Source organism: Acanthochromis polyacanthus, chromosome 2, assembly GCF_021347895.1.
Source record: "Acanthochromis polyacanthus isolate Apoly-LR-REF ecotype Palm Island chromosome 2, KAUST_Apoly_ChrSc, whole genome shotgun sequence".
Taxonomy (NCBI): Eukaryota; Metazoa; Chordata; class Actinopteri; family Pomacentridae; genus Acanthochromis; species Acanthochromis polyacanthus.
In genome coordinates this window covers 7,839,567-7,858,351 of record NC_067114.1, presented here as the reverse complement: position 1 = coordinate 7,858,351, position 18,785 = coordinate 7,839,567, and the positions used below count along the sequence as shown (strand labels likewise).

Here is an 18,785-nt window from a genome sequence, read left to right as displayed (position 1 = left end):
AAACCTTTTGAATCATTCATGTGGATATTTTGACCACAATTATAGTGAAGCAGCCAGAGGTATTCATTCAGAGCAGAGAGAAAAGCAGAACCTCAGTGTGAACATACCCCTGTATGTGCAGAGTTATGGGGGCTGAAAGGTGATTCAATGGCGTAGCTGCGGGCCAGCAGAGCTCGAGTGTGTGGTTGCAGATCAGAGCTCGATGATTTTGATGGAGAAGAGGTGGAGTAAGGACGAGGGGCTTGTTTATGCTTCCATGGTGACTGCTGATCTCTGGGGAATTGGCATGTTAGGGGAGAGGGAGCAGAAGCAGAAAACATGGGGGGGGGGGGGGGGACGTGTGTCATATTACATGACGTTGTGGAGTTATCAAGCTAGATCAGCAGCTTCACACACACCTCTTGTATACAGAAATATTTGGTAGCAATTAGGTTTGGCTGGGTAAACTTAAGATCTCCCATTAGAGCTTGAGCGTACCTCTTAATCAGTTCGCCTGCATTCTTCACAGCTCCGTTGGCCATTTGGTTTATGACGTGTTCTCGGTCTTGCGATTTCCTGCGAAGGTCCCAGTTTGTGCTCCTGCGACGATTCTTCCACTTTGTGAAATCCTGAAACATAGATAAGTCAGTAACACTGTTGCCTGTGTGCATATAACTACATCAAATGTCAGTATCAATATTTAAAGATGCAGACACCATCATATCTGCTGAGAAAAAAATAAATAAATTTCATTCTTTGGCCTTGAAAGCAACAGTTGACAAAAACAACTACAATTTTTTACTGGCATGAGCATTATTAGCTACTCATGTTTCAGTAGCTGTTCTGGGAATGTTAATCATAATCTGCAATCTTCCTTCAACAGAAAGATTCCCCCAGTTGGCATGCAATTGTAAATAATTCAAATTTTTTTTTTAGTCAAAATGGTATAAAAATAATGAAATTACAACTCGGCAAATCTCATCTGCCAAAGATAATGCCATGGTACACTTGAAAGCTCCTGAAAAAAGTTTTACCAATTTTTTTTTTTTTAAGACATGACTCACATCCTGCCACTGAGCTTCACTGTCCTTAGCAGCAACGCTATGCTTCCTATTGTCCTGGCCTTCGTCATAAATGGTGTCTCCACCAGGATCTTTGCGCACAGGGTATACCATCGGGATGTCACTGAGGGATTTGCTCCTGGTTAAGAAAAGAAAAGAGGCAGGACGCTGGAATAATGATAGATATGGCAAGCAAACATGTGGATGACGCTGCAGCCTAATATTGCGTCAAAGTGACACTCCTGAACACCATGTAGCAGAACAAGCATTATCAACAGCAGCACTGCAAGCCACAAAAATGCCTGACATTTATTGAATGTGCACAATGCCACCAACACACACTCGCACAGTATGCACTACAGGCCACAGTATTATCAGCTTCAACGCGGCACATTCTGCATTCAAACAGCAGAATCCTTAGCCAAGTGTGAGCAGGAGGGTAGCATGCAAGTCAAGTAATGCTGCAGTATAAATGGCAACAGATGTTGCTGTCTGGATAACACAACAGCCAGGACTTGTAACAAGTAATAGCACTGCTGTGGGCAACAGAGGATGTCAGCGGTGACATTCAAATAACTTACAGCAGCGTTTAGCAGGTGGTATATCAATACCCTGACATAATTTGATGGGAGGAACTGAGGCTGTGATTACAAACAATCCTGCAGTTTGTCATAAATTCCACTGTCAAGTCTGGCTTGAAAATTAATAGTGGGAGGTATGCCAAGCGCTCCATCTTTATGAAAAGGCAAATGATGTTTGCAGCATAATTTCCTTCGTAGGCAGACTGAAGACAAACAAAAGCAAACCTGGATGAGGCAGCAACAGAAGCAGATATGGCCAGAGTAGTTTACACTCAGAAACGTAGGACTTACCATATCCAGCCAGGGTTAACCTGAACTGGTCTTTGTGGCCTGACCTGGATTTGATACGTTCTAAAGAACCAACAAAACATATACGGTTTAACAAAATCAACTAAAAACATAATGAGCGGCAGGCTTGTCAAGAGTCTTGACGACAAAACACATTATGCAGACAAGATAACGTAAGATACAGCTTAATTTCATCGTATACACATTTAAAATACTGCACAGAATGTGAAGTACTTCCTTAGACAGTTCAACCTGGGAGAAAATACTTTATTTTTCCAACACTAGTGTCATATTCACACTGACAGTAAACTGGAAAACAGTGCTGGTATGAAAGGTGTTAAAAATAACTTGATTTCATTTTGGCTATGGAGATATCATGCATGAGTCATGTTTAACTATTATGTGCAAATGAGTCACTCGGCATCATTCTGTCAAAATGTCCTCATCACCACTACAGGAATGTGCCTGAGTAAATGCCAAACAATACAAAATGTAGCACTTAGGACAGGAAAACATCAGTAACCGTATCAAATCAAATCTTCAGAAGACAAGCAAAATTTGCATACGTTACAAAAAAAATATGTATTTCGCTGCTGAATTAAGGATTTGTAAATACAAAAATGACAATTGCACTTTGGAACTTATGAGACAATTAGATAACGAGGACGATGGTGTGTCGAGGCTTATGCAACAGTCCAATGCAGTTTGTATTTGAGATTGTGTATGATAGACACGGATGTCCAGGACAGGAGTCAGAGTTCCTTCAATGTGATGCTGAAGAGATGTTTTGCCCAGCAGCAGATGTAATGCTCCAGGAAATGAGGTCAAAGTCAAACTCTTCAGCCAAAGCTTTATGGCTACAGTGAAAGAAAAAGAATAGATAATGCATGAAATCAGTGCAACATGATTAACAGTGGTACATACAACACAGTAAGTGCTGTGATGCAAAGAAATAAGAAGAAAACCTGCAAGATGCTGGCTTCAGTGGTTTTAGTTTACATCATCTTTCTTGCAAGCTATTGGTAGTTAATCCCCTGTGCTTACCAAATTAGAATTTAGTTTGCTTCATGCAGTGTAGTTAAGCTGGATTTCAGTTACACTACATAATTTTATAGTCAAAAACAACACACATGAAGACAGCACTTCATGTTAGCGTGACAGAAAAATGTTTTAGCTTTGTATAAGACTTCAAAAGGAGTTAAATGCAGCTATTGCTTGATTAATTGTTATTAAAGCAAGGCATGGACAATTTCTAACATTCAGTGGTACACTTTGCGGTTTCAGTTTCTTGTATTAGTTTTAAACTGGCTTTCATACTTGCAATATTGCATCATGGAAAATAAATAAACTGACCTGAGGTTCTGCATTTTATGATACCAAGGTCGTTTCTGGGAACCAAGGTAGATCCTGCGGACACGAGTCTCCTCTTCAGGCGTCCAATATTGGGGTAAGAAGCGATCATAGCTGAGGTTAGTGGATGTCTGATGGAGGGTCTGCTGCACTCGTCGGAAATACAAATCATCTCGGACAGGATCCGCCTCAGTGTCATCTTCTGAGTCTTCCTCCCACAGAGCTCGCAGGAAGATTTCTTCATCAATGACACGCTCAGGAGGAGGCGCAGTGAAGCGAGGTTGAGGAGACAAAGGATCATCTATCGGGCTGCAGTAAAGAGCGGTGCACTCACGTCTGTGTTTATTCACAGCCTCGATTTTGGATAAAACAGCATCAAGTATCGCAGGATTCATCTCGCAAAGCTGCTCCAAATGTTAAAAGGCTGAAGTGTCACTGATGATTAATGCATTGAGGCAAATTCATTGTTTTTTGTTATTTTAAGGTTGTAAGGTGAAGGTCACACAATGTTTTTCAGCTTCCAAGTGTTAGAGTTGCAGGTATTGCGGTTGAGTAATAACAGAATCAAGCAGAGCACCAACATCTACAGCTGGTTACACAAGAGGTTTATGCAAAATTGACTAGTAGCATAAAGAATAGAGCTCACTGTCAGCATCCTGGCCTGCAACAGAAAATACTGCATAATGCAATTTACTTCTGAAAAAGCATGGACCTAGATGGTACAGTTACGAGGGTGCAGCGGACTGGTAGCCAAAGTGACCCTTTATGCTGATTTCGTACCAAGTTTGATACTAACGTTAATAAGCTAAACGAGTAAACAAAACAGCTTAGTTGGTCCTGCCAAACTAATTAACAGTTAAAACAATTGCTTGTTGCTTCAAAAAAAAATAATAATAATAATTCAAGACACTCAATCAAAAAGTTAAAAATGCTCCTTTGCAGAGTATTTGCCATTAAATAATAATTTTCTTACCAACACTATAGAAAAAAAAAGCACTTTAAGACAACCTTCAGTTTGTTTTTTTTTTAAAACACAAGTGCTAGAAAAAAATGAATCCATTATCAGACATCCCTCAGACTATACTGAGAATGTAGATCTGATGCAGGAAATAATAAATCAAGGTTCACGTAAACACCACAAAAACTGAAAACAATTAACACCTTGTTTGTGTCTGAAAAAAAGTGACAACCAAGTCCATGAATGCCTGTATGTTTTTGTCGCATTTGAGAATTTGCCGAAGAACCTTCAAACTCTATGAAGGCAGAACTTCCATCAATTGCACTGACAAGTGGCATTCAATCCAAAATTAGTTTGAACACTGCTCTATATTCCACTGACCAAACTCAGGAAACAATGTCTATAGATCCAAGATGCAGTTACACATAAAGACAAGATGTTAACCTTTTTAACCACAACTGCACTCTAATCTATACATATGTTCAGATGTAAGGTAAAAAGAAAAGACAAATCAGTATTGACAATGATGGTAAATGCTCTTTTCTCAAAGGTCAGCTATGGATAAGTGAGTTAGTATCAGCGTGGGAACATTCTGTGAACAGTAGCCAACACAGATGCAGTACCTGGGGAGTGGACTCTCGCAGCCCTTTCCAGTCTCCTCCCGTCCTTGCTTTCTTCGAAGCATCGGTGGTGGGATATAGCCTTTGTTTTGGTGGGCTGAGGGCTGCATGTTCTCCATTTTAAACACCTGCTCAGCTTCTGCGTCACTTCCAAGACCTGGAGATTGCACAGATACATGGAAAGTAAGCAACACAGAAGGTGCATTTAGAGCTGAAACAAAACCTAAACTGAAAAAAAAAAAAAAACTTGTGAAGAATCTATAGTGGTTAACAGAAAAAGGAAGAAGGCTGTGCGATAGAGAATAACAGAAACCTTTCTTGGATCAGTGAGCCTTCACACAGCCAAGCCTTCAGGGAGCACCAGGCTGAGGTATTCTACCCTCTCCCATCTCTCACACACAGTTTTATCACCACAGTGTGGAACTTTCCACAATCCTTCACTGACGCGCACTGAGCCAGGCACGACCGCATGCAGACAAATGACACACTGAGATAAGAGGATCAGCAGCTCACAATGTTGTTGATCCAACAAAATTAGTTTGATTGAGTGCAATAATGTGGCTGCCTATGGAATTGTCAGCTTATTGGGATTCATGAGTTTCTGATGAATGCATTTATTTTTGGGAAGATTGACAGCAGCAGGTTGATTTCTACAGAAACAATATGAGTAGGTTTAGTTTGCAGTACACTACAATATCATAGCGCATCCAAAAAAACTTCAAGCATAATACTTTAAATTCAAATTTTATTGATAGTTAATTCTTATTCATTTCTTCCTTTGAAGTCCCTACGAGACTATGAAAAACATCTACATTGATTTATTACTTCTTCATTAAGGCTCTTGATAGATTTTTGTCCTCATGAATCCTCTCAAATATCACTTTGTAAACTGTATTAACTAGTTTAACTTTAATGTCATGGAATAATTTTGTGATAGTAATGTTTCCAGTGTACGCCATCTTCTCATTTTTTCTCATCTTCTAGCAGATGAAGATGTGCGTTGAAGAGCTTCCTGATCAGATTCTTTGTGCATTTGACACATTTTCTGATGTATATGTATGATTCAATTTGCATCTTTTGCATAGGTGCAAATAAATACAGATGAAGCTCAAAGCTAAAAGAAAAATGTGCCACTCAGCCACAGTCACCAATTACTAGGCAATTTCACAAACTGATGTACTATAACTTTTCGAGCACAATGTTTTATAGCCAAGCACAATGTTTTATAGCCAAGCACAATGGGTTTTCTCAAAATTTGAGCAGCATGGGATGCAAGGCCTGCAGGATATGCCAAAATTACTGACTAGAGATGCCACAGAAGAGGCACAAACATACCTTCCCTGTTTGATCGCAGAGCCCTGGAGTCCAGAAAGTCAATGCTGTCCACAGACTTCCCTCTCTTATAGCTCGACCTCATGCTGTGGCATTCCTCCCTCTCTGGGTACTGACTCTCTTTGTATCCACCGTCTTTCACATTGCTTCCCTCATCCAGAGCCTGGTTTTTAAAGGCAGGTTTAATGTGGGGAAGAAAATAAAAGTACTACAGCTGTTAAAAGCCTAGAAGAGCATCTTACCTTGGACAAGGCCAAACCTAGCAGCCCCTCGAAGGCCTTGAAATTAAGCTGGGGGCCACTGTAGAATGCATCCAAGTGAGCCTTACGACCCAACCAGTAGATTGTAATCAGAACCTGAAGAAGAATGGAAAACAACTTTGTTTTTTGTCTACACCAGCACCATATGATGTACTTTACCCACAGGATCAGCAACAAATAGTTTCTACCGAGGCACATGGCCTTCAGAAGTGGTTCCTTGGTACTGAATACTGTTGACAATAAGACACATACATTTAACCACTGGTGATGTGTATGGGTTCGAGACGCCAGACTATCATTGAGTGATAAGGATTAGCAACCAAATATTAATAGTGACTATTTGATCAATGAATGTTAGTTTGTCTCATTACTTTTGATCCCTTAAGGTTGAGGGCACATAGAAAATGTGTTGTAATTCTTACACCATTACCCTCAAATTAAAGCTAAAAGTTGGCACACATCTTGATTGCTTCATTTAAAATCCTTTGTGGTGGTGTACAGAGCTGAAATGCTGAAAATTGTGCCCATGTCCAAATATTTATGCACCTGACTATAGATCTCTCAGCAGCTAAAGCATTTTAGACATGATTTATTTCTCATGTGCCTTGAGATGAAGGATATGGTTTTGAAGGACAGCCTCTCTCCATTGCAAAAGTAAATCTGTATGTTAAAGCCATCACAGTTCAACTCAGATAGTTTCCAGTCCTATGTAATTGTCTCTATAGATTTCCCAGCCTTTGTAGCAGCTTTACCTTTCAGGAACAGTGAAAGCATTCACTGATACTGACATTATCTACAAATTTCAGCTACTGTCAGTGGTTACTGACATTGTAACAAGGTAACAATGATCGTTATGGAAAAATGATGTGATTTGCACAACAAGTGCCGCCCTGTTGGGTAATTTAGAGATGAGTGGTTTGCGATGCAGTTCAGTTTGGCCTCAACACAACAGTGTTTTAAATGAAATGGGAAGTGCAGCATTTGACCAGACCAATATTTGTCTTCAGTGCACCTAACCTGACTTCAACACACATCTGTGATCAGCCTAATATGTGGTTTTTCAAGAATATGTAGTTCTGGTGGTCATTTAAACCTGCCCGAACCACTTTAAGTTCCCCCTAAGCTGCAAAAGCTGAGAAAATACGAGAGCTCATGTCAGTCGTAAGCACAGGACAGCATGCATTCATCATTTGGTAATAACAGGCCATCTATGCTATGAAAAGGGAATCATTTCACTGTACACAACAGGCCATCACAGGTTAATTTGATATTTTCCATGTATGGCTATCTATATTCTGCAGGAGCCATTAAGTAACTCAAAGTCTTACCATCAATGTTTTGCAAGAAAACTTTATATTTTAGATATGAATAAAGTAAGAGGGATAGATTCATAATCGTTCAAACAATGCACACAATACTAAACAATGTGTGTAAACACTGATCATTGTGCAATTATATTTGCTCCAACAGCAATATTAATGAATTTGGCTGCTTTATCGCAGATGCTGTGCATACTGTAGCTCTGAACAATACAAAGAGATGCACATGTACAAAAGGGTCTTAATTCATCCATGTTTTTATGTTATGGTTTGTTTTTGTGCAAACTCTTAAAGGTTTGACCAGCTTTTGGTTTAATGCAGACAAGAGTTGGGCTGACTGGACCTCCAGGGTTGAATACAGGAAAATAAAGGATATAAATGGGCCAAGAATTCATGTGCTTGGCTAAACAATAATAATTAAGCTGATTAAGGTTAAATAATGTCCCTTCAAAACAAACATCTTCAATCTGACTAATCTTTTGAGGGGGTGTGGTGGAGTGGGTGCACTGGCATCATGACTGCCATATACTAACAACAGTCCTGTGCTCAGTTTTGCGTGTTCAGAATGTATTGTATGAATAACTCAGTTTCAACTATTCGTGCATCTGGTTGGAAACCTGAATGGGAAAAAACTGGATTTCAATGGGAGCAAATTGACCCTAATTGGTTAATTCAAAGAAAAAGGCGACACCCATTTAAGGGAGAGAGAGAGAGCACTGACGAACAGCCTCATTACCAAGTTCAAGCTTTCAGCTATTGTGCGATTCAAATGAGGCTACCCAGATAACCAAACATGCTGATAAGCTTGGAAACATGTAAAAATACCAGCAGTGCACATATACAGTACTCGCATGTTCCATACACACACTACTCACCACAGATACAGTTTAAGAAGTAAAAACAAAATCCAGGAGTGCATTTCGGCACAGAGTAACCAGTGGGTAAGTGCAAGATTATTGGGATATGGCTCAAACTCAAAACAAAAACAACCCCCTTAACCATCATCACTCTGATTCTGGATGAGTCTTGATGCTGATGGGATTCTGGCAGCAGCATCAGGAGCTACAATCTTTGCCCTACAGCTACTTGTAATTGGGTTGATAAATAGTATGTTGACCACCGAGTATCGCACATGCAAGTAAATTCAGTGTTACCGGGTGAAGTAGAGCAGGACACGGCTGCCTTAAGGTTTTATAACACGCTGTCCAAGAGAGACAACCAAGAAAATACATGAATGATAGAGGAATACACATAAACTTACATTTTTGAGTCGTCTGGTGCCTTCATCTCGCCTAAGAAGAAAGTAAAGACAGAAATAAATGCCTGAGTAAAAGAGTGATGGCTCTCTTTTTGCAATTTGCATTATGACTGTGCACACAGTTGCACCACTTAAAAAAAAAAAAAAAAAAAAAGCAATAAATGACAGCCAGACAGAGAGCTGTTCAGGAAAACAGCACAACTCAGAAATATCTCAAGCTTTCTCATTTGCAAACCTCTACTAATCAGCTACTTATCGAGTTTTACAGCGACCAGGCTGCCTGCTCATGTTAATGCAAAACTTGTCAGGCAAATTTCATAACTTTATCAATGCAAAGCAGCTCATTCATATTCTGTTAACATGTGCAAGTACAAGTATTGAAGAGAGTGCAAAAAGCACTAAGCACAGCCAATTCTGAAAATATGTTTCAGACACTGCTGATGTTTTTGATCAACTACTGAAAAACAAACTGCGTTAGCACACAAGTTCGTATCTTCACTTCGTCTTGTTGAAGACAACTTTACCGGAGTGTGACGCGAGTAGACAGGTCCTGCAGGTCTCCCGGATGAAACAGCTGTGAGTCATTCAGTCCCAGTTTCCCACAGGCTTTCAAGAAAAGACTGACATTATCCTGAAGTATCAGAGTCACAGGGACAGCAAAGGGAACAAGTTGAAGACAGAAGAAACGGTGAAAAAAAAAAAAAAACGGAGAATCAGATGTCACTTTCTGCTATCATATACTGTTTGTCATTCCTGTACATACCCATACACACGTGGACAAAATTGTTGGTACCCCTCAGTTAAAGAAGGAAAAACCCACAATTCTCACTGAAATCACTTGAAACTCACAAAAGTAACAATAAATAAAAATTTATTGAAAATTAAATAATCAAAATCAGCCATCACTTTTGAATTGTTGATTAACATAATTATTTTAAAAAAACAAACTAATGAAATAGGGCTGGACAAAAATGATGGTACCCATAACTTAATATTTTGTTGCACAACCTTTTGAGGCAATCACTGCAATTAAACGATTTCTGTATTTGTCAATGAGCGTTCTGCAGCTGTCAACAGGTATTTTGGCCCACTCCTCATGAGCAAACAGCTCCAGTTGTCTCAGGTTTGATGGGTGTCTTCTCCAAATGGCATGTTTCAGCTCCTTCCACATATGTTCAATGGGATTCAGATCTGGGCTCATAGAAGGCCACTTTAGAATAGTCCAACGCTTTTCTCTCAGCCATTCTTGGGTGTTTTTGGCTGTGTGTTTTGGATGGTTGTCCTGTTGGAAGACCCATGACCTGCGACTGAGACCAAGCTTTCTGACACTAGGCAGCACATTTCTCTCCAGAATGCCTTGATAGTCTTCAGATTTCATCGTACCTTGCACACTTTCAAGACACCCTGTGCCAGATGCAGCAAAGCAGCCCCAAAACATTACTGAGCCTCCTCCATGTTTCACCGTAGGGACAGTGTTCTTTTCTTCGTATGCTTGGTTTTTGAGTCTATGAACATAGAGTTGATGTGCCTTACCAAAAAGCTCCAGTTTGGTCTCATCTGTCCAAAGGACATTCTCCCAGAAGCTTTGTGGCTTGTCAACATGCATTTTTTGCAAATTCCAGTCTGGCTTTTTTATGAGTTTTTTTCAGCAGTGGTGTCCTCCTTGGTCGTCTCCCATGAAGTCCACTTTGGCTCAAACAACGACGAATGGTGCGATCTGACACTGATGTACCTTGGCCTTGGAGTTCACCTTTAATTTCTTTGGAGGTTGCTCTGGGCTCTTTGGATACAATTCCAACGATCCGTCTCTTCAATTTGTCATCAATTTTCCTCTTGCGGCCACGTCCAGGGAGGTTGGCTACTGTCCCGTGGGTCTTGAACTTCTGAATAATATGAGCCACTGTTGTCACAGGAACTTCAAGCTGTTTAGAGATGGTCTTATAGCCTTTACCTTTAAGATGTTTGTCTATCATTTTTTTTCGGATGTCCTGGGACAATTCTCTCCTTCGCTTTCTGTTGTCCATGTTCAGTGTGGTACACACCTTTTCACCAAACAGCAGGGTGACTACTTGTCTCCCTTTAAATAGGCAGACTGACTGATTATGAGTTTGGAAACACCTGTGATGTCAATTAAATGACACACCTGAGTTAATCATGTCACTCTGGTCAAATAGTTTTCAATCTTTTATAGAGGTACCATCATTTTTGTCCAGGCCTGTTTCATTAGTTTGTTTTTTTAAATAATTATGTTAATCAACAATTCAAAAGTAATGGCTGTTTTTGATTATTTAATTTTCAATAAATTTTTATTTATTGTTACTTTTGTGAGTTTCAAGTGATTTCAGTGAGAATTGTGGGTTTTTCCTTCTTTAACTGAGGGGTACCAACAATTTTGTCCACGTGTGTATATAAGTTCATCATGCCTCATCTGTACATGTTAAAGGTGCACATAGTCTTTATTATATCATTGTTCTTAGCCATATTGTACTTTTGCATTTCTTATCTTGCTTCTCCCATGCTTCGTTTTTATATATCTGCTGTAACATGTAAGGGTATCTGGCAAGAGATCAGTGAAGTTCATCTTATCTTAATGTTGGGTGAGTTTGCAAAATGCCACCACTAACTTTGCACAATTGAATCTGCCTAACCTAAAGCAAAGAAATGGGTCAATATATGAAAAGAAGTGAAACTATATAATAGCGGGACTTTTTGTAACATAGTAGACAGGTATCCTAGTTGACATTTTTGCTGTTTTCAGGCCTAAAATCAACATGGCCACCTATAACCAAACACCACATGGCATTTTTACACAAAGATGCTTCTAAATATCATAACTGAGTAAAATGATTGAAATTAAAAGTTAATTATAAAGATATTGTAGTAAACTTGTTGACATGCCATGAATCCACACTTGACTCACACACTACTTTATATTAAATAACTAAGAAAGCCTTGGAGTCTGGCCAGTCTTTTCTTCAGGAGGAAATGACATGTGGAGCAGGTCATGTGATCTGGAATTAACACACTTCCTTGAGGGGTGTTTTTGTAATGGGTAACTTAGTTGAAAGTGATTTCTCGGACACAGACAATTTGTTATTTTCCATATAAAATTGATGTATTGTCAAAAAAGAACTGTCATGATTATCTCAACTCAAAAAGAACAAAACAATTTCTAAATAATTGTATTACTGTTTAGCTAATTAGAAGGTGGTTGTTATTAAATTCACATGGTTATTTACTTGACATTTTAGTGCTATCCAGGCAGTTTTCTATTAATGAGTGATCGTTTCCATAATTATTAAATTTGGTATTTATAAAGACATGAGCATAATGAAGATAAAAAACAGTTTCTTTTGCTTTTCAGAAAAACATACACAAGATATATTCCATGGACTTCAAAAGTCCCTCAATTATATATTGACTCTTGCAGTATTTCTCAAATGCAATCCCTGCTGTGATCAATTCCTAAAATATATCAATAATTATCTGTGAAACTGAACAACACAGTCTGCAGCAGGTTTTATTAGCTATAGTAATGATGATGATTAATTATGGGAACTGGCTAATTTGACTGTACAAATCACACTTGCTCTGCTTCAACATGCTGGGTGTTAAAATAATATCAGTTTTAGTCTGTTGCTTAGAAAATAAAAAAGGCACCAGTCTACTTTCTGTACCTTTGTTAGCTGGCTAAATTGCCTCATTTTATACCAATTCATCCGTTGTACTTGATCCAAGCCAATCACAATCAATTTTATCCATTTCAATCAAATCTCTATTTTAAGCTCAGTGGTGAGAACAGATGACATAGCTCAACAATACCAGACTGTGCTTGGCTGATTGTTCACAAAAGACCATAGCTACTTCTACAACCCACCGTGATTTTTGACAACAGTAAATCAATTTAGTTGCACTATAACTATAGGCCCTCACTTAAGTAGGGAGGGTTGGTCAGAAAATGCTTCAGCAACCTTCTGTAGCAAACTTTGCATTTTTGTAATGTATGACAGTTCCAACTCCTACACAGAAATACTATAAATTGACCTGAAATAAGATAAACAGACACTGTAATTAACAATGCCGCTGAAAGCTGGAGGGTATTTATTCTGTGCTTACTTAAATGGATATTTCAAGGGCAGAAACTCAATATTGCCACCTTAGTTAAATATAAGCATTCATTTAAAGCATGCTTTTAATTTTTAGTATATAGATTAAATGCATGATTAACGTGCAAAACCACAAATATGACCCTTTAGGCTCTCATAGTAACTGCTGACTCTAGGCTGCCTCTGCATCTCACATCTCACCATCACCACCAGTCAAGCATCCACTGTTGGGCTCCATCTATTTATTGGCCCCTAATGGGAGGCTGCAATTGATCTTTCCCTGCTCTTGCTTTGGGCAGTTTTGGCAATTATACTTGTATGAAGCCATTGAATCACAGCCCGAAGCTAAAATAAATAACTAAAAAAAAAAAAAAGTCTTCATTTGCATTGATGTCCAATAAAAATAAAAAATTTCATATCAGCAGTTAGACTGTCGCACTGAAATGCAGTTTCAGGTTTATTCAAAGCGTCTCTCGCTGTGCCTTTAACAGGAAACCACACAATGTGTCAACACTTCCTGGCTAGCAGGTGTCATCTTATTTTCTTATGTATCCAGACTAAACACACGCGCGCATGCATCAGATGGCTAAAGTGTAACGTCTAACACTCACCAGGCCGGCGATGGGAGTAGAAAGTCTGTTCACTCTCTTGATGATGCCAGGTTTCAACTGGTTGATTAGGCTAGAAGTGTAAACAATAAATTAGCAAAGAGATTAGAAATATTGCAACTTTAATGCATGTATCTGATAACCAGCATCTATACACAGTATCAGCAGGGTTCCACTCCTCAAGAGAAGTGGGAATCCATAATCTTGAATTTAAATTTCAACAGAGATTACATAAAAAAATAAAAAAAATAAAAAAAATCAAGAATGTATCTTAAAAGAAACTCAAGCTTTGACCCAACTATTATATCTGACTTTTGGACTTGCATGCTAGTTTTTACTGTTTTACAAATGTCTTGTTCGCCTCATTGCTTTTGTGTAACCATTAGCTGATGTTATTAAAGTCAGCATGTATTTGGAGCGTGCTTTGTAGAAAATGACTTAAGCTCCCCAGAAGATGACAAAGAAACAAAAAGCTGTTGTACAGAAAAGTGTTATCTGACGGCTAATCACAGGTTTGCATGATAATTCATGTCGACTTTGATTCTTTGAGATAGAAGCGTGACCTCATTAAAGTTGAAAAACACATCATTACTCACTCACAAAGCAGGACCCCATTCTCTAAGGCGGCGCGGAAGTTTTCTGAACCGAATGATTTTCCAGTCACTTCCTGCAGTAAACAAACACCATTTGGTTTATTCATTGACCAGTACTGCTTTTAAGTTTCTTTGCTTTTTGTACTTCACTGGTGAGATTGACGTCTTTCAGAGCTTTCAAACACACAGCTGGACGTCAGACATCTCCAACAACTTAAAGGTGATAAGCACTTCTCCACACAATAAAACTGACACTGCGATAGGATATGCACAAGTGTAGTTATATTTGCATGCACACATTTGACAAACTATCACATCTTAAGTGCTGTCCACACTAAATGACTAGTAGGATGCTCAAGTACTGTAATATTGTATTCAAGTGGCAGCTTTCTTCTCTATGTTACCCTTTCAGAATTATCACATAACCTCTAGGCTAACACCTTCACACTGAAAATTTCAACTTTTGCTAAGTTTTTTGGCCAGTTGTGCAAATGTGCCAAAATGGTTCACCTGTCAGTGTTTTGAGAGGACACTGTTGCTACATCTCTGGCTTAGCTCCAACAAAGACGACCGACTGGTTTAACTTGTAAAAAGCCAGTACTTTCCCCCTACAGCAGGATGAAGATGAGGTGCAGTCAGACCATTCTGTGCCGCAGAATGATCTGGCTGTGCGAGATGAGCAGTCTATAGATGCTTCCAGCCAACTCGCAAGTCCCTATAAACAGTGTGGATTGTATGAGGACTGACAAACTGGATTACCGGGGCTAATATTTGGCATTTTACCAATTTTCTGCATCTTATTTTGTATTAACAGATTATCCATAAATCATATGTACTACTTTGGATCTGCTGCCTCTGTCTGCGGTCACTCTTTCATCATAGAATTGTCTCTCCAGCAGAGACAACATACAACAACTGAGCAAGGAATTCAAGTAATCGCTGTTGGAAATTAGCTACTTAACGCTGACTAAGGCTACACCAACTGTGAGCAGCTCAGCAAGAAGCCAGCCACAGATTATTGCCAGAAATAGTGTCTGGAAAACAATGACAAATATTATGTAAAGATCTGGGCCTTACTGGGCAATCAAAGTGATAGGACATTTAAAGATGAACAAATCCAAGAAGAACAGACAACATAACAATAGACAAACTGTTCAATCTCAGTCAGCTGATTTCACAGTAAACTGAACAGAGCATTCTTGCAACCTGTGATGTGCCGACATCAGCACTCCCAATGCCAGTGGTCATATTTAGCTATTCTAATCATTATTAATGAAAAAAGCCTAGTTTTGATTGACATAGTCCCTGCTATTCAATGTATATTGCTTAACAGCCTTTCCTGATTATTGATAAGTGGCATCAGCCCTGAAAAATCCCATATAAGTTGATCCCTAGTGCTGGGGAATGTGTTTGAACAAGTTTCATGAAGAACTGCAGCTCATTGCAACTTACATGACTTAAGATGTCCGACTAACAGCCGTTAAATTAAACTTTCAACAGCACACAAAGGACCAACAGGCAGGGCTGGTTGCAAAGTTTGGGATCATTGCCTATTAGTTGATAAGTAGCCATAAATATAGACAGAAAGATATGTTTCAGTAAAGGTTACAACAGAGTTTGTCCTCATGAGAGCAGGAGGAGGAGTTGGCCCTTTATGCTCTGCTGCTAATATAAAGCTGTCCAGCGGTAATTAGCAAAACAACACAGCTATCTCAAGGAAAATATAGTTCTGGTTGAACTTAATTAGAAATAATCTCTTAGTTCATAATGCATGCATTCCATTATTTCTGTAGACTATGAAACTAAACACAGTGAATTAAGTAAGTTGGGTATCATTAAGATTTTTGCCTCAAATAGCTCCCAAAATTTCTCCAGCTGCAGCATAAAAGCAAATAATCACAAAATATCTAAGAGCACAAAAAGCCATAAAAAAATGTATGCAGACGAGTATTCCCACAAACATTCAAAAGATGTTTTTGGTCAAAACAAAGAACACAACATAACCTAAATGATTGTACACGGCAGGAACAAGCACAAGGCGCCGGGGGGGGGGGGGGGGGGGGGGGGGTTGTAATGAGGACATAAAAATGGGACTATTAAGTTTCGGCTCCATAACTAACAGAGAGTCCCAAAAGGCTATTCTTCTCACTAATTAGTCCCCCCAGGAATCCACAATCACAATTCGTTTTTAGTAGAGCTGGGCACTGGGCATGGAGTGGATGCTTCTCAGTGGAATCAGACAAACAATGCAAGGTTAACACACTACAACACAATGTGGTACTGTGCTGTACTGTCTGTTCAGTAGCAGCAAACTTTAATTGGTCATCTCAAAAAAAAAGAAAGCCCACAACAGCCCCTAAGAAACCACAGATTAAAATGAATTTAAACATCATGTTCTTAAGTGCGGCTTTCAAACTTCTCCAGACTGCTTCATTTGTTAAAGAGAGTTTCTGAACTCCTAAAGGATCAAATGAATTAATTTTATCACCCAGGGTAAAAAAAAAAAAAAAAAAAAAAAAAAAAAAAACAGCATTAAATTAGTCTGCAACGAAACTGAGCAAAAACAAACATTTGTCGGCTGTAGGTTTTCCAAAGTGAAGGTTTGAAACTATTAATTCCACACATGACCTTACACAGACAATACAATTAACCGTAAAACTAATAAGTAACGGTAACAATTCTTGGTTGCAGGATAGTTAAATTTAAAGAACTGTGTTTTCCTTTTTTTTTTTTTTTTTTAGGAACTGATGGGCATTATTCTAAAACAGTGTTGCAAACTAAATTGCCTGCTTATATAACGTAGAAGAGGCCGATCCAGTCTTATGGCTCCTCGAGTCCAGTAAGCATTAAGCAAATATTTCTAAGTAATTGCGGCTGGTGTGGTGCTAATGATGAATATGGAAGGTCAGATATTATGGAAGCTTGTTATCCTGTAGCTGGGAATATTAGTGCAAACACATTCGTATTGTGATGTGGTGCAAGGAAGAGTCGATGACACCCTTTAAAAGCAGCATGCCTTGCTTCCCTCCTGTCTAACACACACACACACACACCTCATCACCCAATCTTTCAACCATCAGTGTGGGAAAATAGACTGGTAGAAATTGGCATGGGCATTCTGCCAGGAGAGCTGTGGACAAAATTCTCATAATGATCTACTCAGACACAAGTGACATTAATAGTCCCATTTGGAGTTGGTCTAAATTCAGTGGCCTGCAGCCTACAAGTCGTATTCATTGGTTGTGATTTAAATATTGCAACTTGTACAGAGCCCAGACAGAAGCAGCACCAACCCTCGCTGTGCTATAAAACCACATCCTCCACAACAAAAGGGATGCATGAGAAACGCCGTGTGCCACAGTCATGTGCAAAGAGCTGGTGCAGGATTTAACTCCTGCAAAACATCCTCTCAGGTAGCAGTAGCCAGACCTCACAGTAGAAGGCATGCAGTCATTTTTATTCATTTTAAATATTAACCAATTATCTAACTTTCACCTCCATTTGAATTTCCCTCTGAAGCCCTGCAGTCAAATTATTTCTGTCTGAACAGCAGAGGATTCTCAGTTAGACAGGAGACAAACTCTTACCTAAGTCTTATCATGGTTTGATTTACATGTTGACTCAAAGATAAGCCTGTAAACTGGCCTCACTTTGGATTTAAGAGCGACTTATTAACTAAAATATAAGTATGAACTGCACAAATGCACAAAGGTGACTTTTCATGGCTGAGCTGACTTCCACAAAACATTCCCTTCATCCACAACAGGCTAAATGACCAAATCTTCACATCTATTAGCAGAGGAATACGTGAAAAGGAGCAGCAAACGGCTGCACATCTCTGGAACAAATTAAGAAGAGAGAGAGAAAGGGAAAAAAACAGTGATTAAAGTGAACCGTGTACCTCAATCCAGCGCTGAGCCTCGCTGAACGCGTCCGCACAGCTGACACTGGTCTGCTGGCGCCACTCCATCTTAATCTTCTCAACAAGCAAAATGGCACGACTCTGATGGAAGAGAAAAGGAGGCAACATTTGGTTCAATTAAACACAAAGCGCGCCATGAGCCGGCAAATAAGTTCAATCAAAGTCAGCAAACATAAGGAAAGTCATGCAGTTTGATTAAAAACACACAGATATTCTTAAACAGCAGCTGGTTTGGTCACCTTGCGCACCTGGACGTCGCTGCACACCGGTGGCAGTTCTTCCCTAATTGACATTCGGTTTATCACTGGACACTGCTCACTTCTGCCAATGACTTTCCATCACGGACAAGTTCCGCTTATTGGTTGAAGGTCTCCGCCCACTGAGAACTACAAAAAGTTTTTAGAGTGAAGTGAAACCGAGAGGAGCCAGGAGGAAGATCTGCAGAGGCTCATCAACCCTCTGGTGGCCTGTTAGCGCAACGACACTGTACGTAAAGGTGCCAGACGCACAGAGCGTAATGGATGCTTGAACGAGGCTGCAGAAGGCACGG

General features: G+C 39.4%; 1 protein-coding gene across 1 annotated transcript in view; it reads right to left on the bottom strand.

Annotated features, from left to right (window-relative positions):
- LOC110955775 (LIM domain only protein 7-like) overlaps positions 1-18,582 on the bottom strand; it is a 29,151-nt gene extending 10,569 nt beyond the window's left edge. Inside the window, exons 1-13 of the mRNA XM_051944900.1 lie at positions 18,475-18,582; positions 18,215-18,316; positions 14,317-14,387; positions 13,724-13,793; positions 9,531-9,637; positions 9,010-9,040; positions 6,412-6,525; positions 6,173-6,332; positions 4,841-4,994; positions 1,913-1,972; positions 1,044-1,179; positions 478-608; positions 108-273 (exon numbers count right to left, since the gene is read on the bottom strand). Coding sequence (XP_051800860.1) covers positions 108-273; positions 478-608; positions 1,044-1,179; positions 1,913-1,972; positions 4,841-4,994; positions 6,173-6,332; positions 6,412-6,525; positions 9,010-9,040; positions 9,531-9,637; positions 13,724-13,793; positions 14,317-14,387; positions 18,215-18,316; positions 18,475-18,528 — 1,356 coding nt within the window. The 5' untranslated portion in view covers positions 18,529-18,582. The remainder of the gene's footprint in view (positions 1-107; positions 274-477; positions 609-1,043; positions 1,180-1,912; positions 1,973-4,840; positions 4,995-6,172; positions 6,333-6,411; positions 6,526-9,009; positions 9,041-9,530; positions 9,638-13,723; positions 13,794-14,316; positions 14,388-18,214; positions 18,317-18,474) is intronic.
- Between the last annotated feature and the right edge of the window lie 203 nt (positions 18,583-18,785).